This window comes from Setaria italica, chromosome III, assembly GCF_000263155.2.
Source record: "Setaria italica strain Yugu1 chromosome III, Setaria_italica_v2.0, whole genome shotgun sequence".
Taxonomy (NCBI): Eukaryota; Viridiplantae; Streptophyta; class Magnoliopsida; order Poales; family Poaceae; genus Setaria; species Setaria italica.
In genome coordinates, this window is record NC_028452.1 from 46505422 (window position 1) to 46532312 (window position 26891).

Consider the following 26891-nt stretch of genomic DNA (forward strand, 5'->3'; position numbering starts at 1 on the left):
GCGGGGGGGACCGGGGGGGCTGGACCCCCCCCCCCCCCCCCCACACACACACACGCACGCACGCACCTACCTTTCGGACAAGTATTGTTGCTATGCGGAAGTATGTTGTTGCGAGGCTAGTGATAGTACATATAAGATAAGTATTGGTAAAGGAAGTGGTGTTTCAAGAGAATATTACTGTCATGATTGCGAGGCTCCAAGTCTCTGTATTACTATGACAAATATTCTGATATATAACTATGACAGTGTGTGTTCATGACATTTGTAGTACTATTATGATTTGCCTCATAGCCTGTCTTGAAACTTCTAGGAGTAAGAATTTGAAAAAGGCTAGCAAATCCTGCTTGCTCTCATGTTTATATTATTTTTTTTTATTCTTCAGATGAGGCTCAAAGGAAGAAGCTAGCAAGGAGTTATCGTCAAATGTCACATAGGAATCGCAGAAGCGAGACCTGCTGTCAGTTTTTTCCCCCTAGAATCTTGAAAGCTAATGTCCAGACCTATCTTGTGCTACTTATTCATTTGAGTTCCCGGATTTGAGAAATTACTTGGAGCTAAAACTCCAAGACATGTCCAAATCCTAGAAAAGCTTTGATCGATATATGTATTTGTGTAATGCATGTGTTCTGTAAGCGGTAGTCCAAAGTATGATATCCGTTCTTAATTATCAGTAATCGTTTACTGTGTTCCCAGCCAAACAGCAGCGAAGGGAATGAAAAATGTTACCCAAGGAAACTAAACATTGCACTGTAACAAATAGCCGCGGCAGTTGATTCCATTGTCGTTACCACCCCATTCGCTGAACCAAACAGCACCTTACACTCCATGCGCATAGGCCTCCAAAGTTATCTTGCCACAAAAGACGAACGAGCTTGTCAAGCTCCAGTACGACACGACACGTAAACTCTGGTTCACCTTATTAGCACGTTCGTCCATCGTGCAAGACCACTCAAAAGAGGCAACGACGTCGACGTCGTTGATGCTGATGCGTCCTAATCGGGACACCACTTTTTACCGCGCCGTCAATAGATCCAAAAACATCCAAGGTGAGTGTGAGACATGCGTACTCCCAAGTCCCAACTCTACAACAACCCCACCATGGGGCTGAGTGGCTGACACACGCATCAGGAGTAAATTTCAAGTACTTGTCCTCCAGTACAAGATCTGCTACGATGAATTTTCAAGTGTTCAGTTTGCAATTGGGAAGGAAGAATTACTGGACCCTCGTACGGCATGTTGAAGCAAAATTTTCCCAACAGGTTTTATCTGTGAGGTGCTAATGCAAGTTTGCAAACAAGACAGCCTACGCTGGAACTCAAAACTGTACTATCTGCGCAGTTATCCTTACATTTCTCATCACCACGGAAAATTGGAACCAATACCAAACCCATTATACAATCTCTCCCATTGTTCCCCAAGCTACAAGAGAGGCGCCAATTCAGCAATAAGTCTCGGCTATAATCCTGTATACATGCCCCCTACCAAAATCTTCTTCCTTATGTACTAGCCTTTTGCTCTACAAATTAAGCAAACACCTATCCTAGCAGGGGCCATCATACTCGACACAATGAAAAAACCAACACACATGCTTGGTTGCTCGGAAGCAAGATGGGAATGCCTCGAAAAGAATACCCTTTGGCCAATCGACAACAGGAGTAATGCCGATGGTTCACGCCATTGCTGAGTCATGCAGGCCTTGGCACACAAGCGGCATTATATTCATCTGCCATTTTTTCTTAGTGACGTCCCTTATCGTCTTTGGCAGACCGACTCGAACGAGGCCTTTGTTGGAGTTAAGTCCATATGATGGTTTCTCAATTATAAATTTTCACAGGCTTCTCATAGGTGTGACGATTCTGCAGACAATGCAAACCAACACAGAAGAGGTTATTTGCAAATTGCCAGTGTAAAGGAATAACACCATAGGTCACCCCAGGTTATTTGCACAGTACACATACATAAACCATGGCAGTTCATGTGGGTAGTTTAACGCATGACTATGTTTATTAAGTTATTTGTACTCACTTCTCAGCTGAAGGTCTGCAACATTTTATACCAATTAATTTGCTAATGCAAAAGAGCAAAATCATGTTTAACAATATTCTAAATACCCAGCATCAAACGCTAACATGACGACAACAGAGCAAGAAAGATGCACATAAACGTGACCAGCATCAGCATGGAGTCCTAGGACACATCAAACATCTATTTCACTCTTTTCACAACAGGGTAGCATTACCTACCTGATTGGCTGTGTAAGACCTTTTCGATGTTGTATCAGTGTGCTCCAAGCCAAGGTATTGTTCCCAAGCACCGTATACGTCTCTCCTCTGTACATTGAAAAGAAAAGCATCATACATGAACTTAGTGTACAGGAGAAGGTATGCATTTAAGTATGCTGAAGAAATCGCTTGCCTGAAAACGTGCAGATACAACATCAGTATCCTGGAGGTACTCTGGCCGGTTCATGGATATGAATGCAAGCTTCCACTGATCAAATAAGCATTATCAGGGATAGTGATGCATGTTGGCAGTACAAATTGGTGTGAAGATAAATGTAATAATTTGCTAGAAATACAGTATAAATCAGGTAACAAACTAAATACAGGGAAGATCATGAAAGGGACTGGAGAGAAGCAGGGATGGAGGCGGGACCAAGGGGAGACATGCCCTGAAGGGCGAAGGCTGAACTGATGCTTAAAAAGTTAACCCACCTACCAAGTTCTTTCATTTATTTTCCGGGGTTTTTTTATTGGCAAGTTCCTTCATTTCTGGAGGAACAAGGTGTTGATATCTAGCTCCTCCGAACAAACAAAAGGTGCACTACACCTTCCAGTGGCCTAAAGATTTTGGCACCCTTTCCAATCAACTTGAAACATTGTAACTGGAGGGACTAACCCCTTGATGTGGTTTTGCCACATTGCACATTCAAGACTACACAGAGCTTTGTAACCATAATTTGGTTTCATTTAAGAGTTTGCCAATGCCTCAGATGACCAAAGCATGTCACACTGACAGGAAGGGGCCAGAATGCGGCAAGAAGAATAGGCAGTCAAAATTAGTGGCAAAATGATGAATTTAAGTCAACATTTGTGGCAAAAATAAAATAACACCTCATCGAGTTGGAGCAATAAACAGTTTCTAGATTCAACCAACCACAATATCCAAATATAAAAAAGTCAAGACACATCTGGGTAAATCCATTCAAAAAATAATATGGAGATGAAAATAGAGTACCTTGGAGAATTCCTCATCGGGGACTCTAAGTTTTCTTTGGATGCGCTCCATTACCTCAGCAGCAGTCTCACCTTCACGGATAACCATCAAAAAAGGATCTCCAAAATTCTGAATCTGCTGATTCTGATTAGGGTCTTTCATGAAATGGTAAACATGAATCAATCGATCATGTGGGCCAAGATTCTTCTCTTCCTCTGGGATCTGTTTCAAAATTGATAGAGGCAATGTCATGCATAACTTCACATAAGTATCATAGTTGAATAAATAAGCTTACGTGAACACAACTTAATGCCAACAGATCAAAGGGGCAACTTCATCAATTACAAGAAAAATTAAATAATACAAACCTCCTCAGCCCGTAGTGTCCAGTACTGATCATTTATGTTCTCTATCTTCTCATGAGGTGGAAAGATCTGCAGGGAATAATTAAAACATCCATAAAAATGCCAAATGTAAGGAAAGATGTAGAACAAATCTTAGAAAGTTATACATAAACTCCAGAACATTACATTGAAATAGAGCATACAGGAATCTTCATTAGGGAAATATTTCACACAAACCATCTTAATTCACAAATGTAAATGCACAAACCTTATAAATCTTGTGGTAAAATACTTCAAGCAAGCGGAGCTCAGCATCAGGATTAGACAGTTCAACCTGTTGAGCATTAAAAAGAGCATGAAGACATGCTTTAACCAAAAAAAAACATATAATATAGTAACAAGGCAAAGGTATGCAGGAACCCAACCAAAACCATCATATTCAAATTCAGCTAAGATTTCTTTTCAAGAGAAACAAACAAACTGAATAAACTGAAAGACAAACAAGTGATCACCTTGGTTTTCAAGTCAGTAATCACGTCGCTGATGGTGCTATTCTTTGGAAGTCTTATGCTATGAACTACAACCTGACAAGTCATGTGTTTTTGCATATGTTAGCAATAAATGATGGGCATAGGAATTAGTGACGAACATGAGACAAACCTCATCTTTTGTTGCATGATGGAATGCAACTTTAAGTGTTTTCAAACACTGCAATTCTGGCAATGGAATGTCCAGAACCTCATAATACAAGATATCAGAAGTCTGCAAAATGGAGCATGAAAATGAAAGTAGAATAAATCAGTGTCATGTACTCATGTTAAGTATTTTTCAAATGCAGTAATGTACTCAATGGATAAAAAAAGAAAGGGAATTCAACCTGATTATAATGGACAAGCATGTCCAGTAGATGTTCTACTCCCCGATATCTGATAGGCTGCGGTTTAGGTTGCTGAGAATAACAATTGTGAGATGTAAGCCGAATCTTTGATGGATCATCCAAACCAAGTTGATGCGCAACTTTCTCAACAACATCATCATAAGTATGAAGCTTTGACCTAAGTGAAAACATGAAACACATATATGTAAGTTGAAGAAAAACTAAATATAAAATCAGTTTATTGGTTTGATTTGCAACCACTTACAATTCCAAAGAAAAATCATCATCCTTAGGTTTGTCCAGAGACCGAAAGTGCACAACCTACAGTACAAATAACACAAAAGTACTAAGTGAGCTCAGTAACAGTACATTTGTTTGCAGTGTACAGAAAACAGCAAGCATAATTATGATGCCATAGTAAAACAAACAAGACACAAATATATCCATATATACCCATCCTATAGCAACAGATGAGAAAGTATTTTACAAAGAAAACCATATGTGCATGCAAACACATGCTCACCAATTATGCCACCTTTTTTATAATGGTGTTTGGATTTGGGAAGCACATGCTCACCACGATTTACATAAATGAAGGCGAAGAGAGAACAGCATATCAAAGACAAAGTGAAACAAAAGGAGGAAATGGTATAGTAGTCTAGTCTCGGTAAACAATGAGATAAATTGAAAATATTACAATTGATTTTTATCCAAAGTATACCTGCCTATTGTGAACATACTCCAAGAATGAAGGAACATCTGGATAGCGCACTTGTGTATCACCATCAGGAACAGGAGCCTTTTGGAAACAGATGATGTCTCCATCTTCAAGCTAAAGCATGAGAAAACAAATTCAGAGAAAAATATGAATACCTTCATTAACTGCAGAACTAAAATAAATATATGTATCTAAAAAAGAGACTTTTTTTTGCAAACCTGACTAGAACGGAAAGTTAGTTTCTTGTCAATATGTTCACACATCACATTTGGCTCAAACTTAATTTCCTGCAGAGTAAGAATGTCAAAAGCCTCAGGATACTCATCTTGGGAAGAGGATAGCTACAACATTATTAGGTGCATAACATTATAAGACATTAACTATCAAGCAAGGTACGCTTGAAGAATTAAGGACTCAAACAGAACTGTATGAGCACATGGTAGAACACGCATGCTGCAAACTTGAATGCTTTCCACACTCTAGAGAAATAAATACAGAATTGTGAAGCACCTCGTATAGCTCTATTTCTTCATTTGGAGAAAACCCTGCCATTTCATTTAGCTTCGTCAATATTTCAGATGGCTTTCCCAAAGCCTTCACGAAAAGTCTACCAACAAACCTGTATAACAGACCGATGTCACCAGGCGAGTCATCTGTAATAGATTTTCAGCACAAGGATTGACAACTAGATTAACAAGAAACATACCTGAGCTCTTCCTTCTCAGCATCATAAAGCTTGAAGAAAAGTAGTATGTCTTCTTTGCTCTTCTCTGGTGGACGAATTGGACGTAACTCCTGTAGAAGTAATAATTAGGCACGATCATGCATCTCAAATCTAGCAGGCATAATAAAAAAAATAGGAGACATAAGAAACTATATATTGCAATTGCTTATGCTATTACCGGTCCAAGTTCAACTTCCAGGAACAGCTTCAACTCAGCATTGTGTGCCTTATTTGAGACTTCCCTAAGCTGCCCGACCTGTGCAACAAAAGTAATGAATTAAAATCACAAAATAAATTAAAACAAGTTAAAGAAGTAAAAAGCAAGATAAGATGCATCTTATATTTCACTATTTCTCGAACGTTCTCTCACAGATACATCCTTAAGTCTATTGCAATAATTCTAGTATTCTGCATTCAAGCAATTCAACCAAACAGGATAGGATAGATCATGAATTCAAATAAGCTAATGGTACATGTTACATGCAAGGAAATCTCAAGGGTTAAGAAATGTGCACTTCACTTGTCTCCAAATTGCAAGTGAGATGTGAAGAATTGAAGATACAACTTGCAATTGATATTGGAAAATAAAAGGTTACCCTTTTCACATTAACATATTGGCAAAGAGGAACAAAAATTAAAAAGAAAGGATCAAGCAATTGGTAACAAAACTAAACGGAAGTAAGAGATGAGGACCTCAATAATGTTGAACCAAATAGTATTCCACTTATAAGTATTTGAAGGATCATAAGTGTGAACTTCTAGAGCAATAAATGACTCACCGATTGTGCTTCTTCATGGGCGGTCAACGGACGATTTGGCCGGTATGTATGGTTCTGCCTCTTAGCCCACAACCAGAAGCGCTGAAACTGTACAGGTATGCCATATTCCTTTGCAACTTCCTCCTATTAAACAATTCATTTGAAAATCAAATGAGACTAAATTCAAGTCAAAGGATGATTATTAATTATATAGGAAACTTTAGCTTTGACGCAGATCATAGAGCACAACTGTAAAATTAAAGAAATTTGGAATGCGATAGATGGAATGTTCCAAATTGGAAGTTAGACAAACCATAAAGCAAGTGCACTGCTTATTTCTGGTAAGTTTCCCAGTTAAAGATAGAACTAGAATAGAAAATAAGGCTGTGTTTGGAGGGGCTCAAACTTGAGTTCAAACCCACCACAAATGTAGCAGGTCAAACCTTGCAAATAGGCCAAAAATATCCAAAAATCTTAACCATGAAACCTTGATATGGAATAGGTTTTTTGGGGTCTTTACCTTGAATGAAGTAAAAGGCAACTGCTTCTGAATGCGGAAGCTGCGAACTTTTTCGTGGTCCACCAGGTCAAAATATATGTTCTTACCAATCTGATCCTTTAAATCTTCATCTCGAGCAATCTGTGTTCATTTTTACAAACAAAGCTCTATCAGAAAAAGTCACCAAAGAGAAACTGGTTATGACTGAAACAAGACCGGACCTTTATGATAGTGTAGAGGTGTGCTTCAGCCTTTTCCTTTTTCTTGTGTTCTTTCTCTTCTTGTTCTTTCTTCAACCTTATCTGTAAAAGCACAGTTGAACCAGTCACTATCTTCAAAGAAAATGCAACATGATATATAGAAAAGGGGGGAATTACACACAAACTACTTACCCGCAAATGCTCCGCAATATCCTTCTCATCAACATTACACATTATTTTCTCCTTGTCACTCTCACGAATGTAGACAAGCATGTAGGCATTGGAATACTTTGTGAACTTGAACGGCGTGTTATTGAAACCAGGGTTTATTTGAGGCAACTGTTGCATGAAAAAAAGAAAATAAAATAAGATGAATGAAGTTACTACGACAAGTCAACAAGTAATCGTATTATACTGAATGAACTGTTGTTAAAAAGAGTGTTACCTCTTCCTCACCCCCATACTGCTCTTCAAGTGCCTTTTTCGTATCTTCTTTCGTAACCCGCTCATCATCAAATTTGTACCTGAAAAGTGAGTATCCAACCAAAAAAAAAACCATGAAGCGCATTTGCAAAATATATTTTCAGAGATATAGTAACTGGATGAACTTGTGTGCATAAGCGAAGTGAGTCCATGCCCCATCTGCTTAAAGAAGATATTATTGTGAAATGCTATTCAGCACTGTGTACTGTCAACCTACAGTGAGGTTGATGGAACATGCAGACTGCTAACCAACAGATTCCGAGGATTGCATATTGACACGAGAAACGAGATAGTGATGTAGCGAGAATGAGTAAACTGAAGTTATTAGCAGAGGAGAGTGTAAATATACTGTATCCCAGCTTAATATCACAACTGTTACATATATGTCAGGGCCATATTAGCCCATATGCTGTATATATCAACATATAAACATCAAGTCTAAATAAGAGAGATCTTCCCGCCAATTATTTCAAGGTAACAGCAACATGGGGTGAAGAACTACTAACGTACATAGTAATTATGTCCTCAAGCTTTAGAATGTCAGACCACAATCAAAATAAGTAAAACAAACAGAACCAGAAAACACTAGAAATAACTGAAACCCATAAGATAAAAACGCACCACTGATCTGAGAGTGTCGGCCGAATGAAAGCATAATAGTGACCACCATGTACTCCTCCACTATGAACAAGAACACTGACAAAAGAAGATAGGCAACATCAGTACAGAAAAAATGGGCCATGTCATAAGAAAAGATTAATAATGTTCTCATATAAACTGTCAGCAAAAGGAAGAGAACAAACTTTCAAATTTGCACATTTTCTAACACAACTTAACAATGTAGGCCAAAAGGACAATATTGAATAGATACATATAATTGGCCAATTTCTACAGTCAGGTTCTTGTCTTCCACAAGAAATCATCAGCATCTAAAGGAACAAAGGAAAATAGGTTTGGGCCACTGTCAATTACAGTTTCGATATCTACCATTGCTTCTGTAATATTTTGACTCATGCCACCACTGTGTAAAATGTTCGGTTTATGCCACTGCCATACCAATTTTAGTGGCAAAACTTGTTCAATTTATGCCACTCGATGTGGTACGGTAAATCGGTAATGGCATACATGGAAGAAGTTTTACATAGTGGTGGTACTAGTCTAAAAATTGTAAAAGCAGTGGCAAAGATTGAAACAGTTTGACATGGTGGCACAAGCCTAAGTTCTCCTGTAAGGAAAGGGACACCTTTTAAAGGAGAAGTGCTACATTGGTTGGAATTTCTTCATTTCTAAAACAGATTAGACTTCTTTATTATAGCTGGTGAGACTATATTCATTCAAAGAATTAGAACAACATACGATAAATAAATTACCTGTGAAGCGTATAAAGGTTTCTAATACTACGATCTGCATCTGGAGAAAGATATTTTCCTTCATCTCTATCAAGATCAAGTTGTAGCGGGAACTCATAACGGTCATTAATCTGCAAAAGTAGGGGGTTTTGCCATCAATTGTAAATAATCTCATCCATCATTTCTTAAACAAAAGACATGTCATGTTAATTTCTTGACCATGAGAACAGAGAGTTCAAAAAAAATGAGAACAGAGAACGGAATGAAGCAAAAACAAGAACATGTCAACATGAAACAGAGAATCATAATCAAAAGAAAGAACAGAGCAATGGAACAATATCATGTCTGAATGAGGCATGTTGTACGCAGGGTATTGGATCCAAATAATAGGCTTCTATGTCATGTTTGTATATCCAAACAAGGACTTGCTGATGCAAAATACAAGGTGATTGAGGTGTCATTTGTCACAGCTTAAAACTCTTGCACCTTAAAGAAGTCTCCCAAGTCATTCGACAGTCCCTATTCAAGCAGTATGGTCCTAGGCTACGTGCATCAACCTAAATAACTGTCAGAAGAATCATCTATTTATTGACAATTTTCGTAATTCTAAAGCAAAACCGCAGTTTGCAACAGATGTTTGCGCTTACCACATCGTTCACGTGATCCCCAACAATGATATGACTGAACCCACAAAAAAGAAAGGAAAAAAAAACTGGTTGTGACTAACCTAGAACATATTTATTCTATTTTGGTGCACTTCACTGCAAAGAATTAATTTTGTCGGTGCCAACACAGGTTCAATAGCCCCAAAAATAGAAAAATAGGTTTATCAATGCATAGATAGTCCCATTGTATGGGTTCAGGAGTTAGCAGTAACAGAAATTGACAAGCACTTCATGGCATAGAGTCGCAGATACAATCACATTAATTTTATGCAAATTCTTGCCAAACTTTTGAAAATTGTTGCATGTGATCTGAAAGAAATTACGCCAGTCTGGCCAATATCTAAAAATACTTCATGTAACTTGAAAGAAACAAAATTGGTACCAGTGCCCAAATGGGAACAGATTTGGAAATCTCAAAAAGAGTGTCTGTATTTCATTAGTCTAAAGGCTTACAGTTTGGTCAATGCCAAACCCTTGGATCCAGATGCACGCCATGATAACAAGCATTTTGTTAAAAAGAAATATACTTGAAAAACCATACAGATGTAAAAAGTGATTTATCATTTTGACAGTGACGTTCAGCACAGTTCTAACCTTAACCATTGTATCTCGCATGTAATCATATTCAAAACGCTTCAGTTGAAGTTGCAAAACAGGAGGGAAATCAAGGAAGAGCACACCTTTCTTTGCATCCTGAAAACAAAATTAAGATTTGGAATTAAGGGATGACTATAATAACAAAAGGTTAGGAAAAGCTAATCATCACATAAATTTCCATCATCTAATTGAAATTCCTGGAACTTTCTTAAAACTCTGAGAATTGGTAATCACTGAATATTCAGCTATAAAGCATGCATTGAACAGGATTTGTGGGAACCTGTAAGCCATATTGCTCCGCATGATATTTGTTATCACCCTCTAAACGCTCCACTTCCACATATTTATCAAATGATGCATAAACGTCACGACAACCTTTCACATCAAGTTGCAGATCTGCAAGGCCATGTCATAAGCAACTATTATATCATAGATTAATACATGGTTTTCATGCAAGAAAAGAATAAATGACAAAGCCTACCATAAAATGATTCTTTTCTGCTAGATTTATAGTCCACATTGATGCACTCGATATAATTAATGTGGTGGCCTTCAAATAATTGTTCAATTGTTCCTTCCACAACAGTTCCCTGTGGAAAAAGCAAAGTTAATAAAAAGTAATCACCATATTGCAATTCACTATTGTCATATTTACCTTCATCTTATCTTCAAGCTTCTCACAAAGAACTCTGTTGAGCTCTTGCACATCATGCTGCATGAAAGAATCATAAGTATCCCATCCAAAGGATTTGGTCAACTCTTTCGTAGCCACACTGTTGTCACTATACTGGAGCTTGTAAAAAAGGCTCTGAAGGGCCAGAGGAATACTCCCAGATGGCATGTCATTCTCAGTTGTTGGCATATGATATACAGCCTACAATAAACATTTAACCAAATTAGTTCAATATTCAGAGTTCAGACACTTAGAAAAAACATGTAGGATTGAACCATGCTTGACCTCACCTTTCTGAAGTATGGTATATGGTACAACGTTTGTAGGAGAGAGTTCATATAACAGGTAGCACCTTGATTCTTGAGACCTACATAACCTGTTTCTTTTTTCGAATCGTAAGTCCAATAATCAACCATTCTTCGCACAGCCACCTCAGCTTCTACTACAACAGTGTCATTCACAAGATAGCCCCTGCTTGGGTCATATAGGTCACTCAAAGGCATAAATGATGTGAAACCCCAGTCGCTCTCACGTGCATTAAATTGGTGCTGGGTATCTGCCAAACATGGAACCAACATATATATTCAACAAAATGAAATGTTGCAGAAACACCAGAATACTCATCATATGTAAGGTGTAACTAAAGCAAAAAAAAAAAAGTTACGTACTACACATAAAAATTGAACAGCGGATCTAAGGAATATCTGGAAGAACAAGATTGGAAATCAAACCCATGTATACAACAACAATAATAATAATATCTATGCATCACTTAATATATTTTAGCAACTGAACTGAAGGTCAGGGCTTCAAGCAACTTTGAGTTGATAATGGAGCAGTAAAGTTCAAAGTAGGAAACAAAACTGTTGGGAGTTATTGGGAAAACTGAAAATAAGCATGACTGCAACCAATGCAGTTTTGAAAACAATCGTTTGTGATGCTGACATATGGGTCCCATACAGGCATCCACCTGTTCACACATGTCAGTAAGACATCCATTGGCAATTTTCAAAGTGTTTGATTTTACAGAAGCATTTATACAGAGTTCTATTTATTTGAATGAAACATTATTGAAAATATTATATCATGCATCATAACAATGATCAGCTATGTACGTGATTAATGATCTAGATTCATGATTCATCCTAATAAAAGCCACACTCAACAATATTGACACAACTACTTACATAGGAATAAAAGTCAAACGAATCTTTTACAACCAACACAATAATTACATTTTTTCGAAATAGACAGCCAATGCAGTAAAGGCAACAAGCACACATGACCTTAGTTTAAGTTGCCAGAAACGCAAGTAAAAAAGAGACTCGAAGCAAAGGAACATCCTACAAGAATAAAGTAAATAAATAAATACAAAATACTTATCTAGAAGTGAACTAGCCCCCTTAAAGTTGAAATAACTTAAAAAATAAAGATTCTATTAAACTTAGAAGAACTTTATGTGCCCTGCATGTGCTACATGTGTTTCAAATATTATCTTGATTCAGAATAGTAAACTATGTCTCATAATAAGGGGAAGGGGGGGAGCTGTCTATCATCTTGCATAGTAATTGTCATTAGTTACAGGCAAATAGCCTGTTCACCTCATTTCCAGTTATAACCTCATCCAACCAGGGAGATTTTTGACTCTCTACATATCGCCATAGAACCTAGGCATGTGCTGTGTTCCCCCTTGTTGCACTGCTAAAAACTGCATCCCACACGCTATTGTGATAAAAATTGACATTTGTAAATGATCAAATAGCTGCCAATGGTTCCAGCTCAGTTAAATACTTGTAAGATATAGCCCCTTGAAACTTCCATGCACTCACAAGACACGCAGGCAACAATAAATGACGAAAGAGATACCTTTCCGTATCGTATACTTGGGATGGATTTGGTTCACAACGGCCAAGCTGAACTGAGCATAACGGCTCCACCCGTACGGGAGGTTCCCCGAATCCGCGACATCCAAATACATCGAGAAGTGATCCACATTGTTCCCCTTGGGGAAGATCAGCACACGCCTGCGAGCAAAAATAGGCACTTCAATCAAAACCCCCGAGACCTTTACCCGTGTTTCCAGCAGCAGTTACGGTGGTGAGAGATCCTGATCTCACCATTTATACCCTCCGACGACAAACACGTCGGAGTAGTGCTTCTTAGTGTTGAGGCGGCTGAAGCTCTCGATCGTCCAGGTGAAGCGCGACGTCTGCGGGTCCTCCGCCGGCTGACTCTCAGCCGTGTTGGCGGGCTCCGTCTGCGCGACGACTAGCAGCAGCAACCACAGCAGAAACCAGCACGAGTGAGATGAGATGAGATCAACAGGAACTAGAAACACATAAACCCAGCAACACCACTAACACACGCGAGCGCAGAGGGAGAAGGCGGGAGGAGAGCGAGTCGCGAGGAGGCCCTAGACCCTCACCTTCCATCGGCTGCGGGGCGGGTTCGGGGCCGGCGACGGGGAGCTCCTGGTGCGGCACGAGCATCTCTTCGTCCTCCTGCTGCTGCTGCGGGGAGCCAGAGCGCGGGGGTGTCAGATCCGGCGATGCGCGTAAACCCTAGAGCGAAGCCAAGCCCTACCCGATCGTACGGGGGGGCGGGGCCAGCGAGGGGAGCTTGCCGCCGAGATCGGGGCGGGCGGGCGAGAGAGCGAGTGAAGAGGGGGGGGCACGTACCTCGAGAGGGGGCGGCGTCATCATAGTCATGGGGTCGTCGTCGCCGGCGACTGCAGTGGACTCGCGAGAGGCGGCCGCCAGGCGGCGGCGGACGGCGGCGGGGAGAGGAGGAGGAGGGGGGTGGGGGGGTCGAGGGCGGATGCGGGGCGAAGGGAAGTTGCTGATGCGGGGAGGGGGGAGCAGAGGTCGGTCGCGTGCTGTCGGAGGGCGATTTGGGGATTTTGCTGGGTCCAGCAGGGCAGCACAGGAGGAGTCTTTGCCTGTTTTGGGTTGGGGAGTATTTTTTTTTTTTTTATAAGGAGATTGGGTAGTTTAGTTCCGAGCGTTCTCTCCTCTCCTCCCGCTCCCACAGAAATTCCAGAACAGCCTGCGTCGCTCCTGTAGGAGGGGGTTTTTTTCTTTTTACGCCTATAACACATTTTTACCTCGTTTCGTGATTTCTCTTACAAATTATCACACGAGTACGCGACATGCATAAAGTATTCGCGATTTTAGCAAATCAATCATACCCACAATAAACAATTGGTAGTGCAAGGAGGATGATTGACCAATTATTGTACATACCGCGTTTTTATTATGTGCAGCTCTATAAAAAAACAATCTTATTAGGTAATGGTTCTCGAATATGCAGTTTCTATAATAAAGCTCGGCAAAAAAATGCAGGGATAACCTAAAAATCTTTTTTGCTTTAGTTAAAAGCCACGTAGTGGAATTAAAACTCTCTTATTCTTAAGATAGCACGGGCCAATGGAGCTCTGCTCCTATGGCGCTTCCCCTTTCGTTGTGGACTCATGTTATTGTCGAGCAAGTGCTATGTTACTCTTTTGGCATGGTAAAAATGAAAAAAATTGTTCCGATTGGAAAAAATACTTTGCTCCACTTAGGAAGAAAAAATTCATTTAAAGGAAAAAAATCATATCTCACCACCATATGCGACATTAGTGGCATATACAGTATTTCCCGTCTCTTGGGTATTATGATGCCTTATCACTTGTGTGTTTATCCGGCTCATGCGAGAATTGCAAAAGCAATCTAATGCTCATTTGGTCAGGTCAAATGCATGATGCATCAACTGGTTACTTGAAAGTGCCATCGTGTTTACTGTTTAGTGAACCAATAGAGATGGAATCGTTAATGAGCAAATGAAAAATGGCATTATCAACAAATGTTACATGAATTGATAGTTCAAATCTTACATCATCACGAGGAAAGTGTCAAAATATTCACTATGTTTTGTATCAAACCAAATATTTGAGCTTCTTTCCATGCCGCAACAATATTTACTGGTAATCGACTTCTTTTTTACAACTACTTATATTGTTTGATTTTACATGCAAATGAAAATATGAACACGTTGGTTAGTGATGATTATATCTTTCATTTAAACCTATATTGGAGGGTACAGTATCTAGCACAATAACATTTAGAGAACACACTGATAAGTGGTTATTAGCTACCAAAATTTCATTTTAAATCTATATTGGAGGGTACAGTATCTGGCAAAATAAACATTCAAAGAACACACTGATTAGTGATTATTAGCTGCCAAAATTTCATTTTAAACCTATATTGGAGGGTACAGTATCAGGCACAATAAAGAGAGAATTCCCTATATAACATTGGAAAAAAACTTAATTCCTTATATGGCACTGAAAAATTTTGTCGTCCCTATTTGACACCTAAATTTTTCTTTCATTCCTTTCTTAGCACTTCCATCAGATTTTTAGCTAATTCTGAATTCTGTTAGGGGTGTTTGGATACACCTCCTAAAGTTTAGTACCCGTCACATCGGATGTTTGGATACTGACTATTTACAAAACCTATTGCACAGATGGAGTCTAATTCGCGAGACGAATCTATTAAGCCTAATTAGTTCATGATTTGACAATGTGCTGCTACAATAAACATGTGCTAATCATGGATTAATTAGGCTCAATGGATTCGTCTCGTGAATTATTATAGGGGTTCTACAATTAGTTTTATAATTAGCTCATATTTAGTCCTTCTAATTAGTTTCCGAACATTCGACGTGGCACTCCTAAAGTAACTTTAGCACCTCGTATCCAAACACCCTTGTGGCGGAACCACCTCGGATTAGCTTGATTAATCAGAGTTTAGCCGCCTAACATGCGACACTCCGGATTAACTCGAGCTAACACGAAGCGCCGTCGGACTTCATCCGATTTAACCACTTAAACAGGATCGAGTTCAGCAACTCACACAAGGCGAGCAGTTACAGAGAATACAACGAGTCCACGGATATTTTTTTTTAACAAGTTTTACTCATTTTGTTTCCACCATAAAATCCAACATTAGGGTTTGCAGACAAAGATCAACAGAGAAGCTAGCGGAAGACTTCGTCGGGATCAGACGTCCGGGCGAGGCCAGCCAGAACATCACTGAGTCCTCTCCTCGCCGTCCGAGGAGGGGTCCCACTCGACCGTCCAACCTGGCGGGAGCTGGGGCGGCCAAGCGCCAACAAGGGAGGGGTCGGGAGCTGCAACTTCACCTGAAAAACAGAAGCCACAACAAGGCTGAGCTACTAAGCTCAACAAGACTTAACCGGGGAGGAGTCAACTACTCTTCCAACTAGACATGCAAAGCTTCTTGGCTGAGGGGTTTGTTTTGCCAAAATCACATCATACGAAAAGGATGAAACTATGCACTGCACTGGGTTGACTTTATACCAACGACGTTTCAACACAGGGAGTACTCAACTCAAGGCTAACCTATTACAACTTTCCAAAACTAGGCTGCCGAGGAGTACAACAAAAGAAAGAAGGTTCCCTGAGAACCCTTAAGCTACCACTGGACACTATGAGTCGGAGAAGGGGCGCCATCTTCTTCTATGTCCATGCTGGACGCTCCCTCGTCTTCCTCAGGGTCCTCCTGAGCTTCAAGCTGCATGTTGAGGGCATGCATATCTTCAAGCTCAGCTTGGTGCTCCTCGAGGTGGGCATTGGCAACGGCCAACTCCATTTCCACCTCCATTTTCTCCTCGGAGAGCTCGATCATACCGTCCTCAAGGTCGGCAACTTCTCCTTCCAGCTCGGAGATCCGGTCTTGCATGTCGTGGATCTGGATCCCACGTTGGATCAGCTGGTAGGTTTGGCCTACCAGGTCTCTTCTAGCTGCCTGGAGGTACCCGTGGGTGTCTGCAGCAGTCCGGGCAAAGAGAGTCATGGCCCTTCCTTGCAGCTCGATCAGCCGGTAGAAAGCAGCCATGCAACGGACGTTGGTGGAGATGGTGAGCGTGGCACAAGTAGCGGCTAACACCTCGAGGTTTCCGATGCGGTCCAGCCAGGCCGGGTCCAACCGACTCCTGACGGGAAAAAGACCAATCGGGTCCAGGGTGATCTCCACAGGGTGGAACTGACAGAACTGCGTGAGCAACTGAAGAGCGACGGATTCCCACGTATCTTCCGGAGAAAGACCGTAGGCTATGATGCCCAGAGAGGGCCAGTCGGGCCGCGCAAAAGGGGGTGGCACCAGTGCTTGCACCTGGCACGTCTGGATGCCCTGCTCCACATACAGCCGCCAAGAATACAGGGGTGGGGACTGATACCCAAACCATCTCAACGTATCCCACAAGATCGCGGGAAACCCCTCGAAATGTAGGCATGTTGATTGGAAGGTACCGTCCGCTCCAAACACCACATGCCCGGGAGCAGCCATCTGGAACCAAGAAAACCGAGGCTACGTGAGATAACTCCGAGGATCAAGGATCGGATAGAGAAACGGAAGGGATTAACCGAGAGCAACTAAGAGTAACTAGAAATCCTTAGATCCAAAAGAACTCTGTCGGACAGGGTTGCTGTTGAGAAGAGAACATTACAGAATTTTGTTTGTATGACGCATGCACGGCCTACCGTATTCTTAACCAAAACAACTGCCCGAACCTTGGGTCTTACGCGGTCAGCGCCGGTGACAAGGCAACAATACGTCTCTCCCTATATTAACTAGTCGGTTCTAGCAACGTCTTAACGAGCGCGGTTAGCAACCTGCAGAAAACACACATACGAACCTTTCGTGCCAGCACCCACGAAAGCGTCCCCAAACATTACCGTTCACTATAGGAACGGCACCCATGCGTTTAAGGCTGCATGGACAGCACTCAACCGTGGAAATAGGTTCCTTCCGAATAGAACCATATAACCCTTCGCATACTCGTGATGCGGCATCGGCACACGTATGACAAACGTGGCGAAACAACCGTGCCAATAGGTTCGTTGGAATCGAACCATATCAACCTTCGTATGGATCACATACGGAACCTGCGCACGCATAATAGATGTGGGCGAAAACAACCGCGAAGATAGGGTCCCTTGAATGGAGCTCCCTATCAACCCTCGCATACTCGTGATGCGGAACTCGGCACACGTATAATAGACGTGGCGAAGTGCTGGAGGAGTTAGCAACATAACCAGATACTTATTAGTCACCTAAAACAACCCCAAAATCCCCTAGGGCCTCTCGCACTAAGTCATCCTTAATGTTTGTACGAGATTTTCGAAAGGCTCTTGCAACTTTTATGTTTTCAAAGAAGTGTTTAGGGCTCATTGGGTTCTCTGATATGCTAAACTCGGCTCTGATACCAAGCTGTGGTGGAACCACCTCGGATTAGCTTGATTAATCAGAGTTTAGCCGCCTAACATGCGACACTCCGGATTAACTCGAGCTAACACGAAGCACCGTCGGACTTCATCCGATTTAACCACTTAAACAGGATCGAGTTCAGCAACTCACACAAGGCGAGCGGTTACAGAGAATACAACGAGTCCACGGATATTTTTTTTTAACAAGTTTTACTCATTTTGTTTCCACCATAAAATCCAACATTAGGGTTTGCAGACAAAGATCAACAGAGAAGCTAGCGGAAGACTTCGTCGGGATCGGACGTCCGGGCGAGGCCAGCCAGAACATCACTGAGTCCTCTCCTCGCCGTCCGAGGAGGGGTCCCACTCGACCGTCCAACCTAGCGGGAGCTGGGGCGGCCAAGCGCCAACAAGGGAGGGGTCGGGAGCTGCAACTTCACCTGAAAAACAGGAGCCACAACAAGGCTGAGCTACTAAGCTCAACAAGACTTAACCGGGAAGGAGTCAACTACTCTTCCAACTAGACATGCAAGGCTTCTTGGCTGAGGGGTTTGTTTTGCCAAAATCACTAAGTAACTTATTTTCAAGTTTTAGCTCCGGTTCTAGATTTACTTATCAGTCTAGGTTGTGCAACCTATTCTAAGCAAACACGAACCAAACAAGTGTGTAGATAAAAACAGCAACATTGCCATCATCAGATTCCTTATTTACTCAGGGTGACATAGCGATCAAGTAATCTCAAACTGTGAGAGGCACACGAATCGATTCGAGTTCTTTAACCATGCATGGTGAACCTAGCCCCACAACATCCGCGCACCCGGAGGTCGCTTCCTGTGTCGGCCTTCCCCATCGATCCCCTAACCCGTGTCGGGCCCATTTCCTTTGGTGCAAGGTTCCACAGACCCGGTCCCTGCCGTTCTGTGACCACACTTTGCCACCACGTGCGACAACCAGCAGGGGAAACTCCATTCCAAGAACAATGGGGCGACCACTCACGTCTAGGTTCAATCAGGTACTAGGCTTCCTCATCCCATACTAAGTATGAGGCTAGTACTTTCAAACACTTGATCACGAACACCACCACTGTCGGGCCTTAGCAAGTTTTCATAGACAGACGGGGCGACCATCCGACCACCAAAGTGTTACCAACCCTGCCCCGTCCACCGTCCTTATAGTTGTAACAGGAGAGTAAACATGCAACTCCTACAACTCGCGAGTGACAGGAGATCACTCGGCTTTTACCGTCTCCTATTTAAGCAATGCAGCTACTCGGTCCAACAGCTAGTGCTCATATCAAGGGTTACTAAGTCATGTATCTAGGGTTTCACACAACTCCTAAACGTAAATGCACAAACATGCTATTCGGAAGGCATGTGCAAGTTTGGCAAAAATACGTAGGATTTTCATGCAACCGGGGCTTGCCTGCAAACAAAGAGGGCGGAAACTGCTCGACTTCGGGGGCGGCTTCGACTTCAGCGGGCAGGAACTCGGCTACAGCTTCTTCTTCGGGCGCCGGGTGCAGCTCGTAGAAGCCGTCAGCGAGATGCAACTCTACACGAATGCAATGCAGGGGTTAGCTTAAACGTTTAAGTCGACAGCAACACGGGCTCTCCTGAGCCCAGAAACTCGCGACAAGGAGCAGGAGGTTAAGGCTGTTTGAGAGAGCTGATGATGATCATGAGGTAAGGGCAGGAAGGAAGCTAGTGGTCTGATCCTTGAACTAGAGGATGTGATAACTGGGATCCTCAGACGGAAGCGCTGAAGGGTTCCCACGTTTTACACTTACACCCTCAAGTTGAAGAAAAAGATCACAGCCAAGCCCTCGGGCGAGGCGGACAAGGCTCGGCGAACAGACAGGGTCGGACGAGACGGAACTGGGGTCGGGCGGATAGGAGGGGTCGGTCGAGGCGGACTTAGGGTCGGCACTCACCTTCTTCCTGAAAGGAAAGCTTGGGGTCGGGAAGAGGCAGACTTGGGCGCGGAACTAAAGCTTCGATCAGGGACTAAGATTGGCGATACTCCGGCGGCGGCGCTGCTTCTTGCGGATCACAAGAGAGCTCTACGCAGCACAAGGAGCACGCTGCTGGTGACTTGGATGAACTGAGAAGGAACTGGGAGATGAACTTTTCAAGAACTGGGTGGGTGGCGCTAGAAGCTTGAGCAGGGAGCTAGAGGAAACTAAGGGCAACGAAGGCGGAGGGAACTCCGGCGACGGGGGCATTCCTTTTATAGCTGCTAGAGCAGAGGAACGGGAACGTCGCGGAGAGAGAGAAGGGGAGCGGCGCGAAGGCCGGGGAGAAGCAATGGAGTGCTCTGCCGTGGCGGCGATTGAGCAAACCGGGCGGTGCTGCAGAACTCCGGGGGTGACGCCAGCGATCATTGCGCTACTTCGTCACGGCGGCGTAGGCGCGGGTAGACCGGTGGTTGGGATTTGGCGGAGAGCGGGCGTCGTCGTGCGGAAGAAGTGATAGAAGCGGCCAGTTAAACGGCGCTAGAATCAAGGGCGCACAGGTGGGAGAACAAGCGGACGCGGCGCGGGGGAGAGCGCGGAACAACAGATTGTCGGGCAGCTTCTGACAGAGCGGGAAAGGGACTGTCGCGGCCGCGGTCGGGGTTGGCGGTGGGGGAATCGTCGTGTAGCGATGACCGGGCGGCGCAACTGTTGCTGGAAGGGACGGAAAAGACGGGCGACATCGGTCTCCGGGGCCGGGATCTGGTATCGCGATGATGGGCGCGGGAGACGAGGGTCTGCAGAAAGGGGTGCAGAGGGCTTCCGCTGCCATTGGGGAAAAGGGCGCGGGACCCAACTCTGTTCCTCGCCAGAGACAAAACTGGGCGATGGCGTCGGAGAAGACGAACCACGCGGTAGGAAAGCTCTGAGGCGGCCATGCAACTCGAGTGCGGCCGGTGCGGGGGATCTGGAAAAGATCTCACGGGTCCACCGGGGGAAAAAGATCGGACGGGTGAGGAAGATCAGCAGGATCCGACGGAGGGCTGAACTCGCCAGGGTCGGGAAAGAAACGAAGCGGTAGGGGTCGGATCTCAGGGGTCGGGACTGGCGGAAGACTGAGCACTTAGGTGCGGTCAACAGAACAACTGACTGAGGTTAAGGGCTGAGATTAAACCTAACTGGGAAAGGTTAGGGGTCGATCATTACAACCCTCCTCCTCTGAGTACACGCGGTTGACACGGCTCTTCACCGGTAGTTCCTCCCGGCCCGTACATGTGCGCGGTGGCCTCCTGGTCCTCCTCACTGCGGTGCTTCCCCTCGTACATGTGCGTGCCAACGAAGTCAACGAGAAGCGTCCCGAGCGTGGCGAGCATGGCAACAAACCCCGGGAACAGGAACTTCCGCCAGGGCACGGCGGGGAGGCGGCAGTCCGTGAGCGCCTCGTCGACGTCGGGCAGCACGTGCACGAACCCCGTGGCGAGGATCACCCCCGCCGCGAACGCCTTGGCGAGCACGAGCAGGCCGCTGCCGCGCCCGCACCAGCGGCGGCCGAGGAAGGGGGTGGCGACGCCCCCTACGCCAAAGATGAGGATGGCCGCAACGGCCATCATATTGAGCCCCAGCGCAGCTGCCTCATCGCGGCACGCCTCCGCCTCGCCGCCGAACGGGGCGCCGCGTGGCAGACCACGCAGCGAGCCAGGCAGCAACCCGTAGGCAATCACGCGCCGCCCACAGGTGTGGCCAGTGACCGCCTCCGCCTGCTGTGGATCTAGGATTTAGGGAGGGAACAGAGGAGAGAAACAACGAGGGAGAGGGGCGGGGTTGGGGACGGGCAAGAGGAGAGAAGGGTCGGGGACGGGCGGGTCGGGAGGAACTGATGGTGAAGAGCCATCTCAACCGTGTATTCTAACAGAATTAGGGGGTGTTTGGCAGACAGGAGCTAAACTTTAACCCTGTCCAGTGTCAGCCCTGCAAGGGTGCACCGGGTGCGATGGCCTAGGGCCCACGGGAGGGAGGGGCCCAGGCCCACAACTCGAGGTAGTATACAACATCGGTGGGCCTTTAGACTGTGAGATAATGCTCATTACAGAGTACAGATTGAGAGAGAGTAGAGACCCAGTGGACCCTGGTCGAACCTTTGCCCTTTAAGCCTGCGACAGATATCAGACGGATAGAGAAAAAGAGGATCGAGACCCAGAGTCAGAGGCCCTTTAGACCAGACGGTCAGAGTTAGAGGTCCTTTAGGCCTTTAGGCTTTAGGCTTTGCGAAACCTACCGCCTACGGGACAGACGGACAGTCACGCGTGCGCCCCCGGTGGAAGGCGAAATTGTGAATCGCCCGCCGCAGTGCGACTACCGACTGGAGAGTTTGTGTCACCGTGCGCGTGCGACACTGCGGCTCATCATCTTGGACTCACGGCACCGCGCACGGCAAGGCAGCGATCAAGCTCTAGGTATTTTTTTCCTTGATCATTTTTTAATCTAAATTAATTACTTCGGACTTCTAGTACTTGGTACTCATATAGTCATGTTTTTCTTCCAATTTACGTGTTAGAATCTTAGTATGTTACCTAAGAAACATTTGTCGGGGGCTCAGAAAAGAAAACGGAAAAGAGTAGAAGATCAATTTATTGAATCTCAAAAAGGTGCTATGCATAAGTTTTTTTCAGCTTCAAGCAGTGTTGTGCCTGATGATAATCCTGTAGATGCACTTGATATTGAAGAACAAGGGCAGCAACAAGTTAATGATAATTTAAGTGAACAAGTTGATGACATTGATGATGCTATAGAGAATGAAAATTTACAGCCTTCCTCTCAACCTAAAAATTCAATCGATGATGTGCAAGAAGCTTCTATTCATGATGTATTTGATCCTAGAACTTGGGGAAAACTTGATAATAAGGGTAGAGATATATTGATTGAAAAGGGGCCGGTGAGAGAATTGAATCTTGAGTTCCCTTAATAGATATTTTTCATATGCTTACTACTCCAGAAAGTTAAGCAATGGTGCGGTGGTTGATAGAAAATGGTTGGTTTACTCTAAACATGTGGATAAAGTTTTTTGTTTTTGCTGCAAATTGTTCAAATCAAGTCAGAGCAAAAGTTTACTAGCGCATGATGGATTGAGGGACTGGAAATATTTTAGTCTTAGACTCAAGCAACATGATAATAGTGTTGAGCATATAATAAATATGAATACTTGGAATGAACTTAGACTAAGGTTGAGCAAAAATAAAATAATTGATGATGATTTTGCAACGGGAAATTGCAAAGGAGAAAGAGCGTTGGAGACAAGTTTTAGTAAGAATTATTTCTGCTGTCAAGTTTCTTGCTAAACATAATTTGGCTTTTCAAGGAAAAAATTTAGAAACTATATCAAGATATCAATGGTAACTTTTTGGGCATAGTTGAAATGATGGGTGAATTTGATCCCGTGATGCAAGACCATATTAGGCAGATTCAAAATAATGAGATTCATCATCACTATCTTGGGCATAAAATTCAGAATGAAATGATTTCTCTTCTTGCAGATTGTGTGAAAGAAACTATACTAAAGATTATCAAGGAGGTCAAGTATTTTTCTGTGATTTTAGATTGTACTCCAGATGTGAGCCATGAAGACCAAATGACTCTAATTATTCGGTGCGTCAATATGTCGAGGAATGTTCCAAGGGTAGAAGAGTTCTTTCTAGAGTTCTTGAAGGTAGATGACACATCAGGATTGGGTCTTTTTAATGAATTAAAGAATGTATTAGCCTCTTTTGATTTGAATATTGATGATGTGAGAAGACAAGACTATGATAATGGTTCAAATATGAAGGGTCCTCACCAAGGTGTTTAGAAGCGCTCGCTTGAAATTAATCGAAGAGCACTATATATGCCATGTGTATGTCATAGCCTGAATCTTACTCTTTGTGATATGGGAAAATCTTGCAGGTAAACTATTATTTCTATTATACATTGTTTTCATATAATATGCCGTAATTCGGAAAAAGTTTCAAACTTACTTTTTGTTAAATCTTACAGGCAAGCTATTTCTTTTTTTGTCTCATCCAACGTATATACACATTGTTTGCAAAATCTACCAAAAGGTGGAAGATTTTGGTGGACAATGTCCCAGGATTGACAGTTAAGTCATGGTCTAATACATGCTGGGAAAGCCGAATAAAAAGTGTTCAAGCTATCAGATTCCAAACTCCTCAAATATGATTAGCTTTAATAGTGCTAGAGAAGGCTTCAACTGATGATCCAATGGTAGTTAGTGAATGTCAATCTTTGGTGAGTGCACTAGAGAATTTTGAATTTTTAGTTGGTTTGGTTATTTGGCACGATATTTTATTCTCTATAAATAAGGTGAGCAAGAAGTTGCAATCTAAAATTGTGAGTATAGATGATACTCTCAAACATATTGAAGGTGTCATATCATATTTTAAAAAGTATAGAGATGAAGGTTTCACTTCTAGTATGAGTACAACAAAAAACATTGCATCTGAAATGGATATAGAGCCAAAATTTCGTACAAAACGTCAAGGAAAGAGAAAGAAACATTTTGATGAACAAGATGACCAAGATGAGGAAATACAACGATCTGTTGTGGACTCATTTAGAGTAGAGTACTTCAATGTTATGATTTACAACGATCATTTAGAGTAGAGTACTTCAATGTTATGATTGATGCTGCAATTGCTTCATTGACAAGTAGATTTGAGCAGATGAAAAAATTTGATAACATTTTTAGATTCTTGTTCAACTCAAAAAATTTGAAATCCTTGGATGAGGCTGATCTTTGGCTGCACTGCAAGAATTTTGTGGAAACATTTTCTCAGGATAACTCATCCGATGTTGAGATCAATAATTTTTTTTTCAGAATTAAAGGTGCTACAAGTGACTTTGCCAGATTCTTTGATATCAGCACTTGATATTCTGGAGGTTGTTGTAGCTGCAGATTGCTATCCAAATATTTCAGTTGCCTATCGAATCCTCTTAACTGTACCTGTGACTGTAGCTTCGGCTGAAAGAAGTTTCTCAAAATTGAAGTTGTTAAAGAACTATTTGAGATCAACTATGTCACAAGAAAGGTTAAATGGTTTGGCTATGTGCACCATCGAGAGGGATATCTTGGACACTATTGATCTCAATACCGTCCTTGATGATTTTGCAACAAGAAATGCCCGAAGAACTATCTTTCTATGAGAAGCAATGGATATTATGGAGTTCTATTTTTTCTTAAGGTAATCATTTTAATTTTCAAACATGTTAAATTAAAAATATATCATTGGATTTGTTTTCGCCTTGTAAGAAAAATTAACGCTTATATATATTATAAGATTTATATATAGTTTAGAGGGCCTCGCGACGAGTTCGCCAGTGGGCCCTCAAAACCTTAGGACCGGCACTGTCTGTAGCGATCAGGCTAAGGCGTATAGTTCTAGTTTATCAATAAAGGTGTATTCCAGTATCAATTCATGAACACTAAGCTAGTTTAAAAGAAAAGGCATTCATCATTATTAGTACATAGATAATTAGTAGTCACAGGTTGTGTATGTATTCATATGCCAAAATAATATTGCAAATTGCGATGCTTGCCTAAGTTTTAACTATGTCATTTTTCACTAAACCTACAGTTCACTGTGTAAATATAACATTTACATTTGTATCTATTCTTGTATCATGTGAATGCAAACTAATTTGCTACTTCTGGGTTCTGAAAGTGCAATGCAAGTAGTATGTACAATCTGCTACTGGATTTATTGTCGTGTGGTATCCTCTCTCTCAATTCTTGTTTATTAGTAGATGTTACTGATTTATTTAGTAGCTTTGGGATGTGGCTTGAATATTGCATTTATTTTATTTGCAAAAAAACATTCGTCCAGTTGAATAGTAATCTTCTTTTTGCAGGTACAATATTAATCTTCTATATCATGAATTTACATTTAATAATAGCAAAAGTAGTGATATATATGACGATACAGCTGTCGTATAGCTAATAATATACTTAGTTCTAAAAATATTACTAGTCAAATTTTAGAAAGTTTACTATATGTGTTCTAAAATATTAAATGAAAAGGAACATGAGAGTATTTTATAACGGAATTAAAAACACTAGCGTGTGAGTTGCAAACAGTTTTACGGGCAGCAAAATTGGTGGTATGCTGTAAGTGATCTGTACTTGTGCCAAATGGAATACAAATAAAAAAAAAGAATCCAAGCAAACTGAGCAATTTTCTGAGCCCCACTTTTATTTATTTTTAATTAAAACACTGCAAGGGCTCGCGTGGGCCAATCATCGTCGGTGTGATGTATTGTTCTGAGGATACATTTCCATTGTCAGCTCGTGTAGTTTTACTTGGTCTCTTTAGCTGCAACCGGTTTGCCTCTGTTTTCCACAACTACTTACTAATAGAATGACTTTGTGGAAGTCTCTAGGTACGTATAGGATGACTTCAGAAGCTCAAAAAAAGGTGCCAAAGAATCAGCCTAGAAGATCAGGAAGGAAGGATTGATGCTTTACTTTAGACAGAGGTTAATCTCACATTTGTGGTTGACATGACACTTCACAGAGGT

General features: G+C 42.4%; 1 protein-coding gene across 2 annotated transcripts; it reads right to left on the reverse strand.

Annotated features, from left to right (window-relative positions):
* Window positions 1-1239: 1239 nt before the first annotated feature.
* On the reverse strand, window positions 1240-13940 carry LOC101783489 (ubiquitin carboxyl-terminal hydrolase 12). Of its 2 annotated transcripts, none has more exons than XM_004962908.3 (31): window positions 13782-13940; window positions 13529-13613; window positions 13221-13371; window positions 12970-13127; window positions 11394-11659; window positions 11086-11304; window positions 10912-11020; window positions 10711-10826; window positions 10428-10526; window positions 9190-9299; window positions 8441-8515; window positions 7782-7860; window positions 7529-7675; window positions 7358-7438; window positions 7158-7277; window positions 6659-6781; window positions 6058-6135; window positions 5862-5950; window positions 5666-5774; window positions 5374-5442; window positions 5159-5269; window positions 4703-4758; window positions 4438-4615; window positions 4221-4322; window positions 4073-4144; window positions 3829-3894; window positions 3585-3650; window positions 3238-3438; window positions 2416-2490; window positions 2244-2330; window positions 1240-1856 (listed from the first exon to the last, which is right to left on the reverse strand). In XM_004962908.3, exons 1-31 carry the CDS (start codon window positions 13809-13811, stop codon window positions 1815-1817), a joined length of 3369 nt encoding a protein of 1122 aa, XP_004962965.1. In that variant the 5' UTR covers window positions 13812-13940; the 3' UTR covers window positions 1240-1814. The 2 variants fall into 2 exon arrangements, with proteins under 2 accessions (XP_004962965.1, XP_004962966.1); XM_004962909.3 differs by having other exon boundaries at window positions 13529-13610; window positions 13782-13920.
* Window positions 13941-26891: the final 12951 nt, after the last annotated feature.

Excerpts from the sequence above, each read along its gene's own strand:
- LOC101783489 (XM_004962908.3), bottom strand. The coding sequence starts at position 13,811 with ATGACTATGATGACGCCGCCCCCTCTCGAG. Across the intron at positions 11,305-11,393 it reads ATATACCATACTTCAGAAAG|GCTGTATATCATATGCCAAC; the intron begins GTGAGGTCAAGC and ends TGTTTATTGTAG. Across the intron at positions 4,616-4,702 it reads GATGATTTTTCTTTGGAATT|GTCAAAGCTTCATACTTATG; the intron begins GTAAGTGGTTGC and ends GTTTTCACTTAG.